The sequence below is a fragment of the Saccostrea echinata genome, unplaced genomic scaffold (assembly GCF_033153115.1).
Source record: "Saccostrea echinata isolate AGI-Se365-2 ecotype Australia unplaced genomic scaffold, CSIRO_AGI_Sech_v1 ptg000056l, whole genome shotgun sequence".
Classification (NCBI taxonomy): Eukaryota; Metazoa; Mollusca; class Bivalvia; order Ostreida; family Ostreidae; genus Saccostrea; species Saccostrea echinata.
In genome coordinates, this window is record NW_026889805.1 from 2,019,886 (window position 1) to 2,044,809 (window position 24,924).

The window sequence follows — 24,924 nt, forward strand, 5'->3', positions numbered from 1 at the left end:
AAGCTTTATGATAAACGTGATGACTTTAACTTTTCAATCGTTAACTTACCTTACTTATGCAGCAATATACCTTCATCACCTGCATACGGGGTATATATCTCTCAGTTGATTCGATACGCAAGAGCATGCTCTACGTATATACAATTTCTAAAACGAGGTAAATTATTGACAAATAAGTTGATGAAACAAGAATATCAGCTGTCTCGTTTAAAGTCATCATTTCGTAAATTCTATGGTCGATACAATGACCTTGTCAGCAAATACAATTTATCATTGAGTTAAATGCTGACTGACGTTTTTCATACTAATTGTTAGGCCATTATTTACATACTGAATTGTCGACGGATTTTTCCGTTATTTCCCGATCATGACAAGGAGCACACGGCGGGTGTGACCGGTCGGCAGGGCATGCTCACTCCTCCATGGCATCTGATCCCACCTCTGATGTTTGGAGGTCCGTGTTTGCTCTGCTCCTATTTTGTATTGTTTTATGGACTTTTGAGCCTGAATACTGTTCGTTATCTTCATATATTTCACAGAAACACCTTTCAGATACAATTTGATTCTTTTTTTTTCAATTTTATATGATAGATAAATAAAGTTTGAAAGAATTATATCCTAATTGTTTCTTTTACAGGCCAACCGTTTCTTCTTTGAAACATTCTAGGTACACAAGAGTGGTAGCTAAGAAAAGATCATAGAAAGATTACAGAGACTACAAAATATAACTGATTCCAGAAGTATAAAGTATAAAAAATATCTGATAGTTTTGTTCAAAATTTGTTATCTTAAACTAATGAGAAATATATTTGATTTTTTTTATGGCAGAACAAAAGTGTAGTCATTGGTGGCTTCAAATACTTTTATTCATGTCTCGCCAGTCAATATAAAGAAGTCCACCTATTGATTTTTAGTGTAAGCAAGAACCAAGTAACTGAGGAAAAACAGGATGTCTTTATCAAAGTATGCTACCCCAGAAGCTGCAAATACTGCTAGACTGGCTATGGTTCTCTTGGGTCCCTGTGCAGATACACTGAGAGCAATTCTGAGGAAAGAAGTCTCACCTTCTGACTTGTCCAATAAAGTCCAAGATTTTAGAAATGATGCGGTAAGGAATAGGCAAAAAATTAAGAACCTTAATTCAGACCAGGAAAAAATCGTTTTCCCTTTACCAACAAGAATATATAAGGGGGATTACACAGACTTAGATATATCTTTGTTGTACTACCTCCTACGCAATCTTTGTAAAACTATATCTCCACCTTCGAAAGGCTGGGGAAATATTCCAGATCCCAATGACAGAAGTGTTGCCGCCAACATAGAAAGGATGCGAATGCTTAGAAATGAATGCTATGGACATACCACTGATCTTTCTCTATCACAAGCAGAATTTGAACTGAATTGGCAAATTATCTGGGACATTGTTGTTGAATTGGAGCAACATTTAGGTACAACTGTCTATCAGGACGCGGTCACCAAGATAAAAACTTGTTCAATTGATCCAGAAGAAACGAAAAAATGCATTGATTTACTTGGAAATTTGGGAGACTTCCAGAAATCTCTAAACCATTATTCAGGTAATATCGTCTGTTTATCGAAGCTATGGTTCATGTGATTTTTTAAACAACAAAATTCTTGATATGCTTTATTCAAAACGGCATTCAGAAAAAAAATATTTAAGTTTTCTACTGGCATTACAGAAAAATGACCCTCAAAGATTTAAAACATGTAAATTATGTAAAAAGAGCTAATAAAAGTTTACATTTATTTATTTAATGATTTTATTTAAGCATTTCTTTTTCGTTTAGATCCCCAGGTTGCCAGAAAAATAGGTAAGGGAGTGTTTGCTTTGTATGTTAAGATTTAATCTATATATATATATATATATATATATATATATATATATATATATATATATATATATATATATATATATATATATATATATATATATATATATATATATATATATATATATATATATATATATATATATTATTAACAGCAACTTAACGAGACGTGATACGGCTCTTCGGATCAAGTTACTGTTATAATAATATATTAAAAAACATTTTGTTTCAAGGAACTCTTTAATAATCAATAATAAATACTGTAATGTATTCTGTGTACTACGTCATCAGTTTCAGAGAGGGTGATATGGTGATCCGGAACGTCGGATCCCAGTGGCACGTGACTGTGTGAAATTTTTCAGCAAATTTGAGTGATGCATAGTTTGGTATATAACAAAATATGAAATCATTGACAACATTTATGTAGTATTCGGAGACCAGGACTTCCAACAAACTGTTGGAATTCCGTTGGGACTAATTGTGCACCTTTATCAGCTGATTGTGGTAAAACTTGTGTTTTTCACTATAGAAATCAAAGGAAAACGGAAAATATTTTTAAAACATCTTCCCCTCCCCCCTCCGTGAAACAAATATTCCTTTTTACAGGTAATATTGACTGCCATTTCACAAATTCATACCAAAGCTTTTTGTGTATTACGGGGGGAGAATATGTTTACAGACAAAAAACTACAAAAATGCTTATTTTTTCACCAATTTCAAAGGGGTTTACAACTAAAACATTGTATTTTATTAATAATATATGTTTAATTTTGTATGAGTAAAGCATTAGAAAAGATTTAAGGAACATTTTTTCATATCCAAGAATATTTTAAAATGTGGTGATGATTTAAAGCTCGATTTCAATGAAAAATATCGTCTACCCTCCTTATTTAAAGAGCTGGAATCAGGGGGTAATTAACTATTTAACACTAGTATTAAAATTATCAGTCAATTACCATTGAACTGTTCTTCGCATTCAACAAAGATTTTACGGCCAAATTGCCATTAGTATTGAATTAAATGGGTGTGAAATGTAGACGGGAATCAAGAGTCAGTGTGAGTAGTTCTTAATGTTTCAGGAATTTCAAAACCTCGTTTAAGTCAGCATTTTGTGCAAACTTATTCGATACTTAAAGCTTGCTCTGAATACGATCAGTTTTTAAAGCGAGGCATGCTATTGATTGCTAAGTTGATGTTACAGGGATTGCAACAATCTCGTTTGAAGTTCGCATTTCGTGAATTCTAGGGTTGTTATAATGACCTTGTTAGCAAATATAAACTATAATTTATTTGGCTGACTTGTATCATACGAATTGTTAGGCCTTTGTTTTTATATTGAATTTGACTATGGAATGTTCCGTCTACCTGATCTATACATAAGGCTTACAGCAACTGGTGTGACTGGTCAACAGAGGATGCTTATTCCCACCTCTGAAATTTTCAGAGTCTGTGTTTTATGCCCTCTTCACACATTTGTATTGTTGATAGATTTTTTTTTAGATCGATCACTGTTTGTTATCTTCGCCTTTTTCATCCATACTACCATCACATATTGACTAGTATTTTCGAATCGACATATAAATAGAAATAAAATATTTGAACTTAATATGTTTGATTTCATGTGTATTGTTCCATTGTATGTGTTATCTAAAAAAGCTTTTCAAAAAATGTGAGGGTTCCAGAGCGCGCCGTGTCAAACCTAAGACATAAAGAAAACAAGTGACTGTTTCTTCGCCAAGGTCCGGAATCAAAACTAAAAATCATGGGTCATTCTGATGAGACCTTCAAAACTGAGGTCCCGCGTCACCATTGCCCTTGGCACGATAAATAGGCCCTACTACTCAATTGCCCTAGTGCCGAGTTCAGGTCTAAAATTGAAGTCCTTCACGGTATATGATGTGGTACTGTATAAACGTGAAAAAGTGAGTGAAAAAAATTATCGAATTAGACTAAAACATGCAATCAATCAATCGCTCATCCCCTCTCATTCAACTTACGTGATTGATTTATCACCCGAAGCCTTTACACTTGTCTAGTTCCAGTCATTAACCCATTACTCATAAAAAGTTAAATTTCTCTCCTATCAAAACATAGAAAGCTTGCAATAAATGTTGATTAAGAAATGTTGTATAAAACAACCAGTTTAATCACAAAATGAATTTATATGAAACATGGAAAAATACTTAAATCCCTGAGTATTTACTTGGCAGTGAAACTTTTTTTGAAAAGTTTTAAATTAAGATTTCGACGAATTTGACGGGGGTCGGCTTTATACTTTGAAATCATATAATAAATTCGATTTTACGAAAAAAAAAAAACACCAGTTCAGCTTTACGTAATTTTCATTTTTAGTCTTTTTATCTTAAAATAAAGACTGCAGAATTTGAAGATATGTTTGACGATCAAAAATCAAAGTGCAAATATATCCTCACTGAGAACAATAATTAAGAAGCTTTACAATGTACCATTACTAAAAGTTTTACCCAAGTAAGTCTGATGCATTTAGAAATATGGTGAATCGAATTTAATTAGCTTTAATTTAAGATTTCTATTAAGCAGAACATTTTTAACGCTTTCAGTTCATCCTGGTGAGGTCAATACCATCGGGGCTGAATGACTTCAGCCTCTGCATCCAGAACTTTTCATTGCTTTTTTCCTGACCATCGGTCCATTTTATGTTATTTTCTATAACCAGTACTTTTATGTCATCCCTTTTGTGACCTTTAAGGTTTAAATGTTAAAATGTTAAGGTTAAAATGTTCCCCAACTGGTTCCTTGAGTTTCTAGATCTAAGTGGGCAATCGTTGATTCTCCTGCAGAGATCTCCTGTTTCCCCTACTGTTTGAAACAAACCTTACAGGTGATGAGATATGTGATAAACAATAAATGATTCAGAAGCCAAACTTTTATGTCTGGTAGATAATGAGAGGCAGAAGCGCATTAATGGTGTAGCCGTATCATACACACAGGAAGTGAATACAATATGTTCAACTTTCCCACTTTTTTTTTTTTAAATTTCACTCTGATGCTCTAATTTGAAGGCTAAATATGTATTTTGTTTTGGAATATATCGATGGATTTTCTAGATATTAATATTCTCTGTTTTTTTTTAAAGAAACTTGGCCTGATGGTTAAGTTCCTGATAGCATGCAAGTGACCCGGATTTGATACCCTGCTTGACCACAATTTTTTTTTCTCTATTTTTCAGATTAATTAACATTTTTTATTATTTAAATGATGTCTGGTATTTTTTCCGTTTTAAATTTTGCATTATTTGCACAGTTTCCTTTAAAAAGCGTGTTATTTTATCAAGGGACCCTGTTACTAGTACATAATTAAGCACATGTTTTCATAGAACATACTATAAAACTCATGTTCTAGAGGTTCTTTTATTAATCACGATACGATATATCCCAGTGAGCTTGAAATTAAAGATACCACAGAGTCTGACACATCTGTTTAATATTTGGATATTTTACTAGAAAGTGGTAATCTAACAAATGCTTTATGATAAACATGATGTCTTTAACTTTTTAATCGTCAACTTTCCTTTCTTGTGCAGCAATATACCCTTATCACCTGCATATGGATGGGGTTTATATCTTTCAGTTGATTCGATAAGCAATAGCATGCTCTACGTATGAACATTTTCTAAAAAGAGGTAAGTTATTGACAAACAAGTTGATGAAAAAAGAATCAACAGTTTCCTTTAAAGTCATCATTTCGTAAGTTCTATGGTCGATACAAGATACAACGACCTTGTCAGCAAATACAATCTATCATTAAGTCAAACACACGGCGGGTGAGACCGATCGGCAGGGTATTCTCACTCCTCCATGGCACCTGATCCCACCTCTGATGTTTTAGAGGTCCGTGTTTGCTCTGCTCCTGATTTTTATTGTTTGAATGGACTTTTGAGCTTAAATACTGTTCGTTATCTCTATATATTTCAATACAAACCCTTTTACATTTTCTAACTATCCTGGGACAAGATGGTTAGCATAACAAGAATAATAAGATTACAAAATATTAATTATAACATTTCTACAAAATCACAAACATTTTCAAACAAATGTGCATTTGATAAACAGAAATAAATCCATATTGTTTTGATATATTTTTTTTTACATAAGAAAGTAACATTATTTGTTTCAGTTTTGTTCTGACATCTACAAACTATTTTAAATTTGTATTCAGAATAAAAGCCAGAGATTACATGTTTCCATTGTACATAAAGATGTAACACTGAACTCAGATTTTTCCATAATATTTGAACACGTTCACAGTCAAAAAGTAAATGTCTCTAATGTCTTCAATTTCATTACATATGTAAGAAGAGGCCGATGATCTATATATTCTTTTCGGAGACCAGGTCTTCTATCAAATTGTTTGAATTTCCATGGGCAGTAATTGTGCTCTTTTATTGGCCGACCTGTTTTTATATTTCTATGAAGTAGAACTTATTCAAATATTTGTACTTGAGAAGAAAATAACACTTGCCGTGGCTTTCAACTCGACATTTAGATATATCGACGAAGTATTATCAATTAACAATAGTTACTTCCATTTTTATATCGACTCGATATATCCCAGTGAACTTGAGATAAAAAACACCACAGAGTCTACCACATATGTTTCATATTTGGTTGTTTTACTGACTATAGACGATAAAGGCAAGCATGCTCCGAGTACGATCAATTTGATGTTACAGGGATTTCAAAAACCTTGTTTTAAGTCAGCCTTTTTTGTAAATTCTATGGTCGTTATAATGACATTGTTAGCAAATATAACCTGTCATTGGACCGTATGTTGGCTGCCGCGTTTCATACCAATTGTTAGGCAATTGTTTTCATTAATGAATTTGACTACGGAATGTTCCGTCTACCTGATCTTTATATAAGGCTCACGGCGGGTGTGGCCGGTCAACAGAGGATACTTACTCCTCCTTAGCACATCTCTGGAATTTCTCTGTTTTCCGTGTTTTGTACCCTGCTTACAAAATTGCATTGTTTGTAGATTTTTATGAGATCGATCACTTCTCGTTATCTTCATCATGTCGTCATCATAAAGATTGTTTACTTTGCGTCTATATTTATACTTCCTGCTCCCTTTTGCTACAGAAAATAATTTTTTAATAGTAATTGATGACCTGCAGCTTTAAATTCTTGGGAAGAATAATTCTTGAGTAGATAAAATAACATTTGTTATCTTCAGTACAATATAAAACATTGATAAAAAGGAATTAGCAATTTACTATTGTTTGTATGTACGAACATCGTCATATTGAATCTTAGTGATTTTTTTTTATAGAGTGTCGTTTTTAATATTTTTATTCACATATCCAATTCGATTTTTGTTTCAGATCAAAAACACAATTTCTGTAAAGTTTTAAATTGTCCACTTTTGTTAAAAATTTCCAAAACATGCGTTATCCCGCTTTGTATCCAATTTTTAAAACAATTTTTTTGTGTTATCATATTTAAACATATTATTATTCCACATTGGTTGTTAAGCACAGATTAGGTTAGACAATTTAGTCTCATCGATATAACTTTTACAATAATTAAAACTACAAAATGCTTCTTTATACAAATTTGAAAATTTTTAAATAAGTTTAAGCTCTGGAGGTTTTAGATTAGTTGTGATGTAACTACTGAATTAATGACACATGATTTCCCAAACATTTTTTTCCCAAGATGCAAAGAGTTTATCCATATTTTGAAAAGTTTTTAAGCAATTCAATTCGTTTTAGAAACTGTTCGTACCTGGAGCATGCTCTTGGGTATCGAATCAACTGGAAGATATAAACCCCAGCTGCAGGTGATAAGGATATATATTGCTACATACATACGTAAGGGAAGTAAACGATAGAAAAAATGTGTCAGACTCTGTGGTATCTTTATACGAGAATTGTCCAGTAATATCGTGGCTAAGTAGTCTAGAGGGAAAATACTGTAGATTCCTTATTTTTCGCGAGTAATTATTATCGCGAAATGGCTCTTTAACGTCAAATCGCTAGAACAATAATTCGCGAGTGGGAGGTTTATCAAGAGATTTTACATGGGTTTCATCACCATAAAAACAAAAGCGAGTAATTTTATTTCGCGAGCGTAATTACGCGATAATTAACTCCTCGCGTATATTTAGGAATCTACAGTAATCAAAACTGCTTTCCAAGATGTTCCCTACTCTTCAGTGAATTTTTCATCAATATACATAGCAAATTTCAAAGAGCTGTATTTTTAAATAAACAAAGTATGTGATTTTATGTTATGTATGGTATCGCCTTACGGCTCATGGGTGATAACGTCAAAATGTCTAAAGTAACGTCATGTTTCATCTTTGCTTAAACACCTGGATAAGCCTCACTAAAATTCCGGGAATTTTAGTGACGCACACACTCAAGTTCTCCTGCATTCCCCCATAAACAGTCGAGGGACCAATCAAACATAAGGGACCTTATAAAACCTTGTTTTAGTAAATTATGGAAGGTATTCTAGCTTTCACTGAACCAAATAGGTAGTCTTTTTCGTTGGTCTGCAATGAAATCTTTTTTCGTTATGGCAAATAGCTGATTGTACGCTTTGATCTACCGGGGGACTCGATCAAAAAGCTTCCGCTTAAATTCCACTTGTATTCTATTGTATTAGGAATATTTTTATACTTTGTTATCTTCTGTTATCATTTAAAGTCTATTGATGTGTCATTACTCCTCAGTCAACATATACCTGAACTGCAGCCCAGTACACCGTAACGTCATCAAACGTCGCCATTTTTCGGACAGATTTGTTTACCTCTTTCCCATTTCAAAGCCTCGGAAAACTGGCAAAAGTAAAGCAAATTCCTTGAAATTTTCCAAATGACGACAAAATACATACGTATACTGAATTAAAAATACGATAATTTTTACCCGAACCTTAGCTATTTATTTCATTTCTAAATAATACTCGCATACTCCCTGATAAAACTCTGATTATTTTTCTTCGTGCGCCGTAGGACCATACCCTGTGCACATTCAAGTATAATAAAACTCTTATTTTTGCCTATTGTTTAGTAAAAATATTAAGATGTACTTGAATATGATAAATAAACATTTGCCGAAAATTTCAGCTCAGTGATTGCATTTTTACAATAGCATAAATTTATACAAACTTATTTCAAGACATTTCATGAATACTTACTGTTGATATCCCATGCCCATCATTCCTAGAAAAGGAATACTTTTTCTTTGTTGGTTTTCATCAAAAGAAAGTGTGACGAATAAGTATTTCATTGGTTAGGAAGATAGACCAAAATTAGAACACTATTTGTCCTCTTCACGATTTGTAATGTTCATAGACTTTGCTAGATTGATCACTGTTCGAAATCTATATTTCACTTTTTTTTCATACATTCATGTTTCAGAAACAACCACAATGAAAATAAACAAACATTGCCAGGATATGAGTGATTTATATGTTGAATTGTCAGCATTTAAAAGAGCAAAGGATCTGATTAAAGCAAACGGTTATGTTGTTCTTAAGGGCAATCCAGGATCAGGAAAAACAACAACAGCCGAACATCTGATGAAACATTTCATGGATACCGGGAAATCCCCATTGCAGCTTTTCAAGGTTGCAGATATATATGGACATGTAGCACCCAGTGAGAATAAAGTGATTTTCATTGATAATTTGTTTGGAGAATTTTCTATGTGTAAGAATGATGTTAACGAATTCAAATTGCACAGTGGGAACATTAAAGTTTTGATCGAGAATAGGTCTGACACTGGCTATGACAAGAAGTCCAACATTTTAATATTGACGATAAGAAGTGATATATACATGGAATATGTACATCGTACAAAAAATGATGTATTCCTCCAGTCATCCTTGATTGACTTATCCAGCGGTGATTACGCATTGCAAGACGACGAAATTCGTTTGTTTGCAGAAAAATACAATTTGACTCAATATTTGAAAGGAGGTAAAACGTTCCACAGACCAAGTGAGATGTGTTCATCGATAGGGTTTCCTCAATGTTGCAGGTATGCAAGAGACAATTCTAAATTTGAAGAATATATAGAAAACACATCAGATTTTTTTCTAAATCCCCTCCTCCACTTAAGAGATTACATGGAAAGACTGATACAGGAAAGATCTGCAAAGACTGCTGTTCTTTTGTACATTCTTCTTCATGGTGGAAATGTGGAATTTAAATTGATTGATAACTTTTACAAGGATAAAGAGAAAAAAGAAGCTTCCTTAGATTTACTTGGTTTAACAAACTCAAATATGAATGAGTTTCAGGACAACGTGAATTGTTTTGATAATTTTTTAACAATTAGGGATACGATAGAAAACACCTGTAAATTTTTTCATAGCTCTGTTCAAGACTCAATTTTTAATGTATTTATCAAATATAGGCCTAAAGAAATAATAGAACATTGCGATCACCCACTTCTCCTGATGTTGACAACGAGTGAAATTCCTAACACCTCACAAGTAACAATTGATAACGATTTGTTTGAGGTGGTTGCAATTCGCATTGCAAAGATTGTTAGTGAAAAGTCCGTCTCAGGATATATTTCAGTATCCTTATTGGAATTATGGAGCGATTCAAAATTCCATGACTTCATTTCTAAGACACAAGAATGTACAAGTAATTTTAGGAATTGTCGTGACTTAAACGGAGATTCAATAATGGTACACTTTGCAAAAGCTGGAAATAAGAGTTGGGTAGAATACTTACTGCCGAATTCAGACAATACTCAACGATATAGATCACTCAACGCAGCTTGTTTAAAAAATCAAACTTTTATCGTTGATTTTATTTTATCGCAAGGGGTGGAGTGTGATCTGAAAACGTGTTTTAATGCAGTGCAGAGTGGAAATTTAAATTTACTGATGCAAATATGTGAGTCTGTTAATCTCAATAACACCAGCGCTTCCTTACATCCAATATGGAGTTGTATGCGACACAGTTTACTTCAAGAAATCTGTTACATGCGACAAACTCACATCATAGAACAAGTATTGGAAAAATATCCGTCTCTAGCAAAAATAAAAAGTGACCAGGGCGCTAATGCATTACATTCCGTAGCAAGTGCTGGAGACAAAGCTATGTTTGAGCTGTTATTACAACATGGTTTGGATCCATACGAAAAAGATACTCAAAATGGACACACAGTTCTCACGTGTGCATGTCAAGAAGGAAAATTAGAAATGGTGAAATACCTGATAGAAAAATACCCTATGCTGGTCCAATACCATACTGATAAACATGGGAAAACGTTGCTGCATTGGGCTGCTTTCTCTGGACAAATTGATATGTTTGAATATATACTAGATTTATTTGAAAAGGAGAAGGTAGTCCCTATGACAGATTCTCAAAGACCTATTGCCAATAGTAAAAATATTTTTGGCGAAACAATCCTCCATACCGCGTGTTCAAGTGGCCGGGAAAATTTGACTAAATATTTAATGAATCGGTATCCCCATCTGTTAAAAGTTAGGGACCTAAGTCGTGAAAATGTCCTTCATAAAGCTGCCAGGGGTGGAAGCTTATCTCTTTTTCAGTTTTTATTACATGTAGATAAAGATTTAGAAATTGACGAAAAAACATATTTCGGTAGAACCGTGTTGCACATATGTTGTCTTGAGGGTAGAACAGACATCTGTAAATATCTTGTCAATAACTATTCCCAAATATTACATGTCACTGACTGTTATGGATGGACAGTGTTACACGCAGCCTGTCTTGGCGGAAACGTTGATATTATTGACTTCCTGGTCACAAAAGGTATGGATATGCATGCACTGACAAAGAAAAAAGAAACTGTTCTGTACATTGCTTGTAGGTATGGTCAGTATGCCGTGTGTGAGTACATAATACATAACTATCCACAATCGTTAGATATCATGGACGAAACTGTTTCAGTTTTACATTGTGCTGCCTGGAAAGGCTATATTGATATCGTTAAGTTGTTGATTGAGAAAGGATGGAACGTCAGATCAGTAACAAGAACCGGGGACACAGTTTTACACCTCTGCTGTCGTAATAGTCAGCTAGAAATGTGTCAGTATTTAATTAACAATCATTCTGATTTATTGCCTGATAGAGATGTTAAAGGTTGGACAGCGTTACATTCAGCTTGCATGGGTGGGAACGAAGAGATACTTTCTTTTTTGATAACACAGGGTATGGATATCAATGAATTGACAAAGGATAGTAAAAACGCTCTGCATATTGCCTGTCGATATGGTAACTATGCAATGTGCAAGTACTTAGTCCAGAATTATGAAAACTTACTGCATGGCACAGATAAGTACGGTTATTCAGTTTTACATAGTGCAGTTTTGGGAGGTGATGTTGACATCGTAAAGATGTTGATTGACAATGGAGCGAACTTTAGATCTCTTACAAACAAAGGAGAAACAGTTCTGCATGTTTGTGCTCTAGATGGCAAAATACAAGTATGCCGGTATCTTATCGAGAATTTTCCTGATTTATTGAAAGCCAAGGACCAAAATGGATTCACGGTGTTACATTCAGTTTGCAAGGGTGGAAATTTAGAAATGATTTCTTTACTTATCACAAAGGGTTTAAACATTCTTGAATCGACAAACAATGGACAAAATGTTCTCGAAATTGCTTGTCTTAGAGGTAAGTATGATGCATGTAAATACTTACTAGAGCATCACCAACAATTGCTGAATGTCACAGACAGAAAGTCTCTCTTACATAGTACAGTAGTTGCAGGTAATGTAAATATTGTAGAATTGCTTGTTAAGAAAGGAATTGGCATTGGCTCTTTGAACAGCAGTGAAGAGACAGTTTTGCATGTCTGTTGTCGTAAAGGAAAAATTAAAATGATTAAGTATTTGGTCAATAATTATAGCAATTTACTGGCTCTCAAGGACCCTCATGGGTGGACAGCGTTACATACAGCTTGCAAACATGGGAATCTGAAGGTTGTTTCCTTTCTGATCAGCAAAGGTACAAATATCAATTCACTGACTAAATCAGGTCAAACTGTTCTTCATATTGCTTGTCTGAATGGTAAGTTTGATGTGTGTAAGTATTTAATTGATAACCATCCACAATTACTTAATGTCAAGGATGAGTGTGGAAATACTGTATTACATGATGCAGCCTTTGGAGGCAAGGATAAATTCGTAAAGTTATTTATTGATAAAGGAATGAATGTCAAAACACCCCGAAACAATGGAGAAACAGTTTTACATCTTTGTTGTCGTGGGGGTAAACTTGACACTTGTAAGTATCTGCTCAGTAAGTATTCCTTTTTACAAGAAATCACAGATAATGAAGGTTGCACGGTATTACATTCAGCTTGCAAGAGTGAAAATGTAGAAATGATTCCCTACCTTATTGCGAAGGGTTTGGATATCAAAGCATTGACAAAAAATGGTGCAAATGTTCTCCATATTGCTTGTCTTCATAGCAATTATGGAATATTTGAATACTTATTTAATAATTATCTACAGTTACTGGATGTCGGCGACAAATGTGGACGTTCTGTTTTAGATAATGCAATCATCGGAGGAAACATTGACATTGTAAAGAAGTTGATTGATAAAGAGCTATGCGTGAGATCTGTACGAAAAAACGACGAGACGCTTTTACATTTTTGTTGTCGTGAAGGTAAATTAAAAATGTGTAAGTTTCTTGTCAATAAGTGTGGTCATTTGCTTCGTCTTAGGGACCAACAAGGCAAAACCGTGTTACATTCAGCATGCGAAGCGGGAAGCGTTGAAACTTGTTCTTTTCTAATTGAAAAAGGTATGGATATTAATGCAGTTACAAATGAACATCAGAGTGTTCTTCATGTTGCTTGTCTCAATGGCCAGTATGACTTGTGTGATTTCCTTATCAAACACTACCCCCATTTACTGAATTTTTTGGACAAACGTAGTAGATCAGTTTTACATGATGCAGCCATGGGTGGTAATATTGATATTGTTAAGCTTTTGACTGGGAAATGGGTAGATGTCAGTCATGCAGGAAAAGGTGGAGAAACAATTTCTCATTTCTGTTGTAGCCATGAGCATATGAAGACATGTGAGTATCTTGTCAATTGCAATTCAGATTTACTACATTTAAGAGACAGTAAAGGTTGGACAGTGTTACATTCAGCTTGTAAAGGTGGAAATGTAGAAATAATTTCCTATCTTGTCGCATATGATATGGATATTAATGATTTGACAAATGATAGAAAAAGTGTACTTCATATTGCATGTCTTCATCAAATGTATGATGCATGTGAATTACTCTTAACACATTATCCCCACCTCTTGGATGTCAAAGACTGTGATGGTAATACAGCTTTAGATTCTTCTTCTAAGGCGGGGGATATAGATATGGTTTATTTTCTTAGCCGCAAGAAAAATGTTAACAATCTTGCTTAGAAATTCGGAAGTATGTTATAAACTACGGTGAAAGTTTATATGAATTGATTGGTATACCAGTTCACTATTCCAGAATGTAACCTTTCTATTAGTGTTAACTTCCATCGTCATAATAGCGTTAGGTTGATTTAAAATATATTGTGAAAACTAAACAAAAACAAAATATCGGAAACAACTACTTTTTCTGTCTGAAAAATGTTCAAACTGTTATATATTTGTAGTATTAATATAAATTAAAATATTGATAAGCAGTGTGTTTATGTTTGATAAATGATATATTTATCATTAAATGTATTTCGGACATAGTTACAATATCTAATAAAAGTCTGTATATGTTGTGTAAACTTGGCTCCTACATTTTTCTTTTTTATGTTTTATTTTACTATTCAATATCTTGAGAAGTTTTGTATTCTATACATTATTTATTGTTTGCTTTAAAAGTATGTATATAAGTATGATATGAGAGAGAGAGAGAGAGAGATTTGTAGCTATTCCATGTTTATATTTTATTATGTACATAACTATGGACTTTTGATTATTAGTAATGACCAATAGAATAAGAAGTTAGTGTTCTTGTGTAGTTTTTAAGTAGAGATATTTTGTGCAGAATGATTCTCTGAATTATCTTTTGAAGACATCTGTGCATCATTTGTGCGTTTATCATATGTATGGATATACATTCCATATGTTTGACCAAGAGATTTAATTTATATGGATATTGCACTCAATAAATGAAAGCATGAACGAATCATTTTCAAATATTTAAATTTTACATTTACCGTTATTTTACGTAAACTTCCATAACTTATGTAGCAATATACCATTATTACCTGCTTTATGTCTCCCAGTTGATTCGACATGCAATATGTTCCTCGTGCACACAATTTGTAAAATGAGACAAGCTACTGTCAAACGAGTTGATGAAACAAGAATATCAACAGTTTTATTTAAAATCACCATTTGGAAATGGTTCTATGGTCAATACAATGACCTTGTCAGCAAATAAATCTGTCATTAAGTCGAATGCTAACTGACGTTTTTCATACCAGTTGTTAGGCCATTACATGTATTTACACACAGAATTATCTACAGATTTTTCCGTTTTCCTGATCATGATAAGGAGCACATGGCGGGTATGACCGGTCTACAGGGAATGCTTACTCCTCCATGGCACCCGATCCCACCTCTGATGTTTTTAGAGGTCCGTGTTTGCCCTGCTCCCAGTTTGTAATGTTTCAGATGAGTTTGAGCTTGATTACTGTTTGCCATCTCCATATTTCATTCATATTAATCAACTGAGACTCAATATGCAGGTGTTAAGGGTATATTGCTACATAACAAGGAACTTATTTATTTCCATGTAATTCCCTAATTGTGGCTCGAACCTACCCGAGTTCCATGACTTGACCAAATTTGAATCAAAACTATGCCAGAAAGCTTTCAGGTTTCACGTTTCATCTTTTCTGGCTCAGTGATTCGTGAGATTTTAATTTTCTATATATTTTAATTCTCTTCCACTGAATGAGTCTGTAATGAGTCTTTAACCATTTATTTGAAGAAACTTGAACCAAAGATGTTTAGTTTAAACTTAAAAGTTTGGTTGGATTCGGCTCAGGTAAGTTAAAAAAAAACATTTAAGATGATTAAGGACGAAAGACATCTGTTAACACTTATCATATTTCTCATATACATGTATATTAATAGTATTTTGAACAACAGAAAATTTGAACTGAAGTAGGAAAAAAAAAGTTAACTATTGTATACTTACATGTAACCAAATAGGAGTAAATTTTCTTAAATGATTTTATTTACTTCATAAACACAAATTATACTAAAAGACACACTTAAATCATACAGCATCTGTTCCAGACCCAGGTCATCTACGTTCAAATATACAATGCAATTAAGCAAATTGTACAAAGCAGAATTATTTCATACAATGAAATATATGGAGATATCGAACAGTATTCAAGCTCAAAAGTCCCGCAGTACAGTTAAGGTGCCAAATGGAAATATCGGCGAATCTTTTACATAGAAAATACATTCTTTACAAGGATGGGCGATTCTTTTTAGGACTTTACTATTATTGGACAAATGCAATTTGGTTAAAAACTACATGTTGAGGACAATTAGATTTCTTATTTAGACTTGTCACGTGATGTGGAAGTCACGTGATTTTAGCAAATATACCTGAAGTATTGAGGTCATCTATAAATTCCAATATTGCAAGGGCATAACCAAGTTAAAAATCTAAGTTTAATATATAATTATTTTCAACACTTTTTGTAGTTTGTGAAAAGTGCTGCGAACCTATATAGATTCTACTATCTAATTGCTAAAATTACATTTGTTAGACCGTATGTTGAATATTTTGCTGGTCAAGTACATTAAATATAGATATAATTAATTCATCTGTAAGATTTCAACAGGTTCGCAGCACTTTTCAAATATCTTCATACTTCTTGAGTTTATGTGTAAAAGCTTGTCATAATTCATTGAAGGTATGCCCTTGCAATATATCGATTTATTACGACCCTTCTATTACCCTTCAATGAATCTGCATACAAATATACGGCAGTATCGTTTGTCTAGGGAATGTACGGGAACTATATGAATAAAATCATAAAATAGATATGGCATCCAAGTTAATGGCCTCTTATATATCTGCAAATAATATTTTATTTAATTACAAAATACATTTTTCATTGTATAAAATATACTTGATCCGCCTCTCACTGCATACAAACTGCGTCAAATTTTACAATATGACGTCACATTGACAAGTGCATCGCGATCAGTGAATTGTTTATATATTGCTGTTTGGGATTTAACCAACGACAAAAATGCATGCACTAGTTAGTATTGATGTAGTTTACAGCTATCCAAGAGTTTAAAATAGCAAATCATTTTATTTTGTGGTAATTTGAAGAACTTCAATTTTTGTATGATGTCATAGTAAGCATTTCCCGTATAAATTAGGCCCCACCTCCTTATTGCAGCCTTAACTGTGCTGCGCCATTATACAATACAAAATAGGAGCAGAGCAAACACGGACCTCCAAAACATCAGAGGTGGGATCAGGTGCCATGGAGGAGTGAGCATCCCCTGCCGACCGGTCACACCCGCCGTGTGCTCCTTGTCATGATCGGGAAATAACGGAAAAATCCGTCGACAATTCAGTGTGTAAATAATGGACTAACAATTAGTATGAAAAACGTCAGTCAGCATTTGAATCAATGATAAATTGTATTTGCTGACAAGGTCATTGTATCGACCATAGAACTTACGAAATGATGACTTTAAACGAGACAGCTGATATTCTTGTTTCATCAACTTATTTGTCAATAATTTACCTCGATTTAGAAATCGTACATACGTAGAGCATGCTCTTGCGTATTGAATCAACTGAGAGAAATATATACCCCGTATGCAGGTGATGAAGGTATATTGCTGCATAAGTAAGGGAAGTTGACGATTGAAAAGTTAAAGTCATCACGTTTATCATAAAGCTTGATTGTTAGATTACCATTAACATCTTTTTCAAGTAAAATATCCAAATATGAAACAGATGTATCAGACTCTGTGGTATCTTTTATCTCAAGTTCACAAGGATATATCGTATCGACATAAGAATGGAAATAGCCATTGTTAATTGACAATACGTCGTCGATATATCTAAATGTCGAGTTGAAGGCCACAGCAAGTGTTTTCTTCTTTTCATGTACAAAATTTTGGACAAATTCTGCTTCATATGAATACAAAAAAGAGTCTGCTAATAACGGGGTGCAATTGGTACAAAACATTCTACATTGTAAAGAGGCTGGATTCATTAAAAATATAATCAAATTCAATAGATTATTTTAAATATAAAAGCTCTAATATAAAGTCAACTATATTAGGTTAAATTTGAAAGCAAAAAATGTCACCCCTTTTCATTCAAGATATCAGTAATTATACAGTAAATAGTTTCCAGGTTGTTTCAGGAATGTGAAGACATGTTACAATCATTATGTTGTTTAAGTTCTCTAACTCTGATAAAGTTTGTCGTAACACTACACTACCACAAACTCCTTTATCTGCATCGCCAACTGACTGGAAAAAAAAAATATACAAATATGACATCCACTGATATTACTTAATAAAGCATCAATGAAACTCATCCAATCAAATTAAAAAGAGGATTCTTCCTTATCCTTATCTGTACCTTTGTAGATATTTTACTATCGTTGTCCATCAGTCTTGGACAGCGGCTGTTCCATCCATGAAACATATAATGATGTACATTTCAATGATATTATATTTAGAGTGTTTAATTTTATATTAGCTGAATATTTATACAGATATAAATATAAATAATAAAATGTCTTTCCTTCTTTGTTAGTATGGGAATTAAATTGCAGGTATTGCAGAAAAAAATACATGACCCACTTAAGTGGGTTATATATTTTTTTCCTGCAACAACTGCAACATTTATTCCCATGCTAACAACCAAAGAAAGCATTTTATTGTTTAATTTAATATAAATTTTAAGAAAGTTAATTATCCACACGTGCAGTACGCATGGTAGACAACGCTTCTTGATTTTAGATGTTTATCATAATTTAGTCAAGAAAATTGAATATGGAATAATTTTGACAATATAAAACTCAGTATTTGTTTCCTGTTAAGATTGAATTACACGTACATTTGTATGTTATTTACATTTTTAAACCAAACTCATAAATGATAGCTTTGGGCACTTTGAGAAGGGTTGGCAAGGATGTGAATAAACAAATTTATTTTATCAGTAAAGGCCTTCCTGATACTAGTAATCATGAACTACACAACATTTAAATAGAGCTATATCAAGCATAATTTGTTAAATGTTTCCTAATGATCTGAAAACCATGATTTGATACTTGAAATATTATGAAATATTTGAAAGAATTTTTTCCCTTTGCACCTATATATTATAGCAATGGAAAACTTGATTGCTTTGTTCTAGAGACTGCTCTACTCCACATTCATTTTATCTATGTATTAGAAGAAATTTCTGAGAGGTGGCTTCCTACTCTTCATCTCTAGTGTAAGATAGTCTTAATTACTTACACAAATTATTAATCAGTCTTGAAATACAAAATAGATTTTACTAATAAAATTTGTGGAATTTTATTAAGTAATATTTAATGAATTCATGTAATACGAGGGTCATTCAATAAGTAATGCAACATACAGTTTATCATAATAAATGTAGAAGTATTTAATTTTACCAAAACTATGGATGCTGTGAGCAAAATGATATCTGAAAATGCCAAAACACAAAACGTTTCATCGTCAGGACACTTTATAGAGTTCTGACAATTGAAATAAATCTAACAATAATTCTATCAGAAGGGTGCCTTATATCTTTACAAATGCCTAAGAGAAAACACACGTTAAATGTGCCAATGGTCTATTTAAAAATAAACATTTTTACAAAAAAGAAGATTTGATAAACTTGAGTGATAGATGACGAAACATTGTTGTACTTTTTATAGCCGAAAAGGAAGATCAAGGAAGATCAAGAATAAAATGTGGAATCAAAGAGAAAGCTGTCGTCCTATTATTGCAATGAGAAGCAAGGGCTCCAAATATGTTTTATTAATTTTCCTATTATTTAAGAGGTCCAGTAAAACATGTACATACAGCCAAAGAAAGGATTATCAATGGTAACTTTTATTTTTGGGTACAAAGACTTTAGACATGTGTAAATGTTAACAGGGAATGCTTTTAGGGGTTGAAGGTATTAAGAATCTGCTTTACGTGCTTTTCCTATTTTCAGATGACCTTTTGCATTATTTATTGAACAACCCTCGTTAGTATAAGATTTATGTTAACTTGCTGATGTATTTCTGTCAGTGAGTCAGGAATACAGCGCATGTCAGAGTCTGTGTTTGCTGGACTGTGTCGAAAAGAGGGAACTTCCATGCAGGTCAACATAAGGAGACAAATAATGGACATCACCCAAATTTTATTTAATGAAATAATGTCAGTAAACTTGGAACAAGTGATATACAGTGGTAGTTACAGAGAAGGATTCAGACTGGAAGGATCCGATGTGGACACGATGTACTGGTCACTCAAAAATCAAGTAGTCTGGGACTTGGATCAAGCTCGGTACATTACAGACAAAAAATGTCTCCTTCTATGTGAGTGTTCTGAGAGCCCTCCTGGTTTCACATTACTAAAATTAATGACACCAATGCAGGGAAGAGTAATGCCACAAGCATGTGTCATAATGAATGACAAACTTTATATCTCCAGTTCCAAATTCAGACGATTGATGTGTTCAGGATTCCTTCCAAATTGCTATGAACATGGACCCTGTGCAAGTGGCAGTCATAGAAACATAGATTATGATGTTGCCTTCTGCTTTCAGTGCAACTTTTGGCCTCCATCTGGCTCCTCATGGGTAGACAGATGTCACTCTTGGCCACAGCCTCAAGTTGTTCATGATATAGTCAGAAATGGATGTCATTTTGTTCCTATAGGACACAAATTAGGAAATCATGAAGACCATGAATGGAGAATATCTTTTTCTCAAGCAGAACAAAAACTTATGTATTCAATGAACCATTGTCAATTCTTATCTTATGGTTTGCTTAAAATTTTTCTCAAAGAGATAATTAATAGTGGATTGGATTCCCAGGATAAATTACTGTGTTCTTATCACATGAAAACAGCAGTTTTCTGGGCACTTCAACAAAACACAATCCCTTTTTGGTGTCCACAAAATCTCCTGAAATGTTTATGGGTCTGTTTTAAGCTTCTCCTTAAATGGGTCTATGAGGGGGTCTGTCCAAATTTTTTTATTCCTGAAAACAATATGTTTCTGAGTAAAATCCATGGTGAAGTACAAAAGATTTTATTCCTCAGACTGTATGAGTTATATGAGAAGGGTTTAGCTTGCCTGCTTTACAGTCCTTCTATCAGGCCCTATGTTATAATTGTCCTTCATAATCCTAGTCTGTCTCTCTACACAGATGAATACAATCTCAATACAGAGACTGAGCTTGATTGGGAACTTTTCAAGGAGATATATAATGCTGGTTCATTTTTGTTTTGGGACCTAGATTCTTGCATAAGGAATCTACACACAGTAGAACATTTAATAGGTTCATATCTGACACAGTATCAAGTTGTCTTGTTACAGAAACATACTGCTCAATTACTTCAAACAACTGCTACTTTATTATTTAACAGGAGGACTATCACATGTGCCAACAAATTGATGTACACAAATGATAAAATGGTGTGTCACATGCTGACATTAGCAGCCAAGTTTGGTTGTATTTCTGACATGTTGTACATTGCCATGTACTATTACCAGACATCTAGACACATGAAATCTCTATCTTTTATAGAGATGACAAAAACTAAATTAATACAGCCATATCTGATGTATAACGATCATGTCTACCCAGCGAAATATATTGAGGCTGTAGGGAGACAGTCTTTTTCTACAAAACGAAGGCGGGCTACAGCAGTCGACATCAAACTTTACACTAACCTCTGTTACATAACTGAATTAGTACCAGAACAGTCTGGAATACAGATTGGAAGTTTTTGTCTGCTTATTCCCTCATTTATCCTGCTGTACATGCTAGAGATCCTCTGCTCCATCCATATTGACAGATTACGTGCAGAAAGAGCTCTCGAAAATCTACAGGCCTTAGTCCACTTTGACGAGGGGTGTATGTACCTGAAAGAATGAAAAACATATCATGGCAGATCCTGGGGATCTGTCAACAGATCACAGGGGACCTTCAGGTTGCTCTTTTCTCATACCAACAATCCCTCAGACAAAAACGTCCACTCCAACAAATACAAACTGCTACACTGATGAGAATACAGGATATAATGAGAGCAATCCAGCATGAACACTTACTATGAGTCTACTGGGAGATATCACATTTAACAATCCAGCATGAACACTTGCCATGATACCTCTTTTTTTAGTAATTGGTGAATGTCGTAAATAAGACGAATTAATCGCTAATTCCGATGCTATTTGCATCACTCATTTATGTTGGAAGGGCAAAATTTGTTAAAGTTATTGTTAGTATCATACATATTTATAAAGATTGATAGCATAATTTTTGGTTAACAGAATATATTTGTGCCTTACCTTTTTAACCCTGCCTTATTAATTAGTATTAATAATGTCTATATTCATTTCCTCTAGAATGTTCAGAGGTCCACATTTTATGCCTTGTTTACAAAACTGTTCATTATTTTTCTTTATATCTTTTTTAATTCCACTGGCTCCTCTGTTGATAGTTTAAATATAACGTGAAAAGCAACTACTAGAGGTATAATGAGTAATTATTAAACAAGGAATCTGAGCAAAGATAAACATTTCCATTGCTAATCATTCTGAAGATGTGCTCAGGATATATCATTTTCAACAATGAGTTTGACTCCACGCATAGCAATTTCATCCACCGCCATTTCTTTCTTCCATTCATATGTTCACTCGATATATCCTAGTGAACTCGAAATAAAGACACCAAAGAGTCTACCACATCTTTTCGCATATTTGGATGTTTCACTGACAATTGACGATAAGAGCAGACTTACAACTAAATTTTATGACAAACAAGGTGACTTAGTTTTTCTATCGTCAACTCTCCATATTTTTGTAGTAATATTCTGTTTTTACCTGTATATGGTGTTTACCTGAGACTCCCAACTTATTCGATACTCAAGAACATGCTCCAAGTACGAATAATGTTTGAACCGAGGCAGTTACTGACAGATAAGTTATTGTTACAGGGATTTCAACAACCTCGTTTAAAAGTTAGCATTTCATATATTATATTATCTTTGCTATGATGATCTTAATATATAACCTATCATTGGGTCATAATTTGGCTGACGTTTTCAATACCAATGGTTAGGCCTTGTTTTATACTAAATTTGACTACGGAATATTCTGTCTACTTGACCATACTGACCAATATATAGGGCTTCACAGCAGGTGTGACCGGTCAACAGGGAATGCTTACTCCTCCTATGACCTTGTCAGCAAATACAATTTATCTTTGTGTCAAATGCTGATTGACGTTTTTCATAGTAATTGTTGGGCCATTATTTACACACTGAATTGTCGACGGATTTTCCTTATTTCCCGATCATGACAAGCAGCACACGGCGGGTGTGACCGGTCGGCAGGGGATGCTCACTCCTTCATGGCACCTGATCCCACCTATGATGTTTTGGAGGTCCGTGTTTGTTCTGTTCCTATTTTGTATTGTTTAATGGACTTTTGAGCTTGAATACTGTTAGTTATCTCCATATATTTCATGCACCTGATCTCACCTCTTGAATTTCCAGGGGTCCATATTTTATGTCCTGTTCACAGATTTGTATTTTGTAGATTTTTCTTAGTTTGATCACTGTTCATCTTTTTTCATTCAGCGTTTATTCTCTCAGTGGATTTACTACGTCATGCATATGTGAGTGAAAACTACTTTTTGATAAAGAAATGGTCCAAGGGGCTCAAATCCATGTTTCTTGATTACCTCCTGAAAGAGGGCGTGACAATTAACTTGAACAAATTTGAATTCCCTTCCCCAAAAGATTCTTTGATTGAAGATGATCCAGTTGATATAAATCACTGACACCCCATCAAAATAGACCTGTGCATTCCATCATTTCCTGATACTCTTTCCCACTATAAAAATTACACAAATCAATAAATGAGTACGGTGAAGTTAACGAACGTAATTCAAGTTTGTGACCCTACATGTCACATTGTTAAAAAAAAAGGTTTAAAGACTTTAAAATGACCAATTTCTTTGCAACAACTAAAAAGGTCTCATGATTCTAAACAACTATTTATCTGAAAGACCTTGAAATGTTTTGAAAATAAATCGTCATTAAATTCCAAAAGTAGATCAATGTGACCTACTTTTCAAGTGACGCACTTAGATGCCTAAAGATGCATTTACTGTCAAGGTTTGATTATCCTTGGCTTTACAGTGTCCAAGATAAGCATATTAGACAACCTGCAAACTAATAGCTGCTAAAGTCAAAAAAGTATGTCACTATGAAATACATTTGTATTAATATATTGCAAGGCCCCAGGATGCATCAACTTACAAGGTTTCATGATCCTAGTCCTCTTAGTATTACATCTAAAAGGATAAAAGATTTCACTGTTGATAATAATAAATTTAGGTCGCTTAGATCTACTTTTAAATTGTCACATTCCAGGGCCCAAGATTCATCAAATTTTGGAATCCCTAAATGTCATAGCGGTAAAAATATAAAGGATCGAGGATTATGAAGTGATAAGTCGTAAAACCAAGGAAGTGACCCATTTTTTGTTGATACCCTCGAACTCCAAAAGCATCGACTGGCGAAGTTTAATTATTCTTAATCTCTTGGTATCTTTATTATTTAACTTAAATATTTCAAAATGAATAGATATAAAATTTTGAAGTAGGTCATTGTGGCCTACTTTTTCATTGACACATTCCAAGAAACCATGATCCATCAACTAATAAGTGTTGATGCTTTGTATTTAATATACCCCGCTAAACGTTTTGAAAATGAATAGCCATAAAATTCAAAAGTAAGTCACCTAGTTGTAATGTGACACGCTCCCAGGCCTTAAGATGCACCAACTGACAAATTTGTCTATT

General features: G+C 33.6%; 2 protein-coding genes across 2 annotated transcripts; both read left to right on the plus strand.

Moving 5' to 3' along the window:
- Positions 1-949: 949 nt before the first annotated feature.
- LOC133173510 (uncharacterized) lies at positions 950-14,437 on the plus strand. The gene is made up of 2 exons (XM_061308491.1): positions 950-1,577; positions 9,255-14,437. The coding sequence occupies exons 1-2, from the start codon at positions 950-952 to the stop codon at positions 14,255-14,257; spliced, it is 5,631 nt and encodes a 1,876-aa protein (XP_061164475.1). The 3' UTR covers positions 14,258-14,437.
- Positions 14,438-20,143: 5,706 nt separating this feature from the next.
- On the plus strand, positions 20,144-22,080 carry LOC133173380 (uncharacterized). The gene has a single exon (XM_061308363.1). It carries the CDS (start codon positions 20,154-20,156, stop codon positions 21,987-21,989), a length of 1,836 nt encoding a protein of 611 aa, XP_061164347.1. The 5' UTR covers positions 20,144-20,153; the 3' UTR covers positions 21,990-22,080.
- The last annotated feature ends 2,844 nt before the right edge of the window (positions 22,081-24,924 follow it).

Bases quoted from the DNA above. Each gene is read 5' to 3' on its own strand.
- LOC133173510 (XM_061308491.1), top strand. From the start codon at position 950: ATGTCTTTATCAAAGTATGCTACCCCAGAAGCTGCAAATACTGCTAGA. The intron at 1,578-9,254 runs GTAATATCGTCT...TTCATGTTTCAG, and splicing joins ATCTCTAAACCATTATTCAG to AAACAACCACAATGAAAATA.
- LOC133173380 (XM_061308363.1), top strand. From the start codon at position 20,154: ATGTCAGAGTCTGTGTTTGCTGGACTGTGTCGAAAAGAGGGAACTTCC.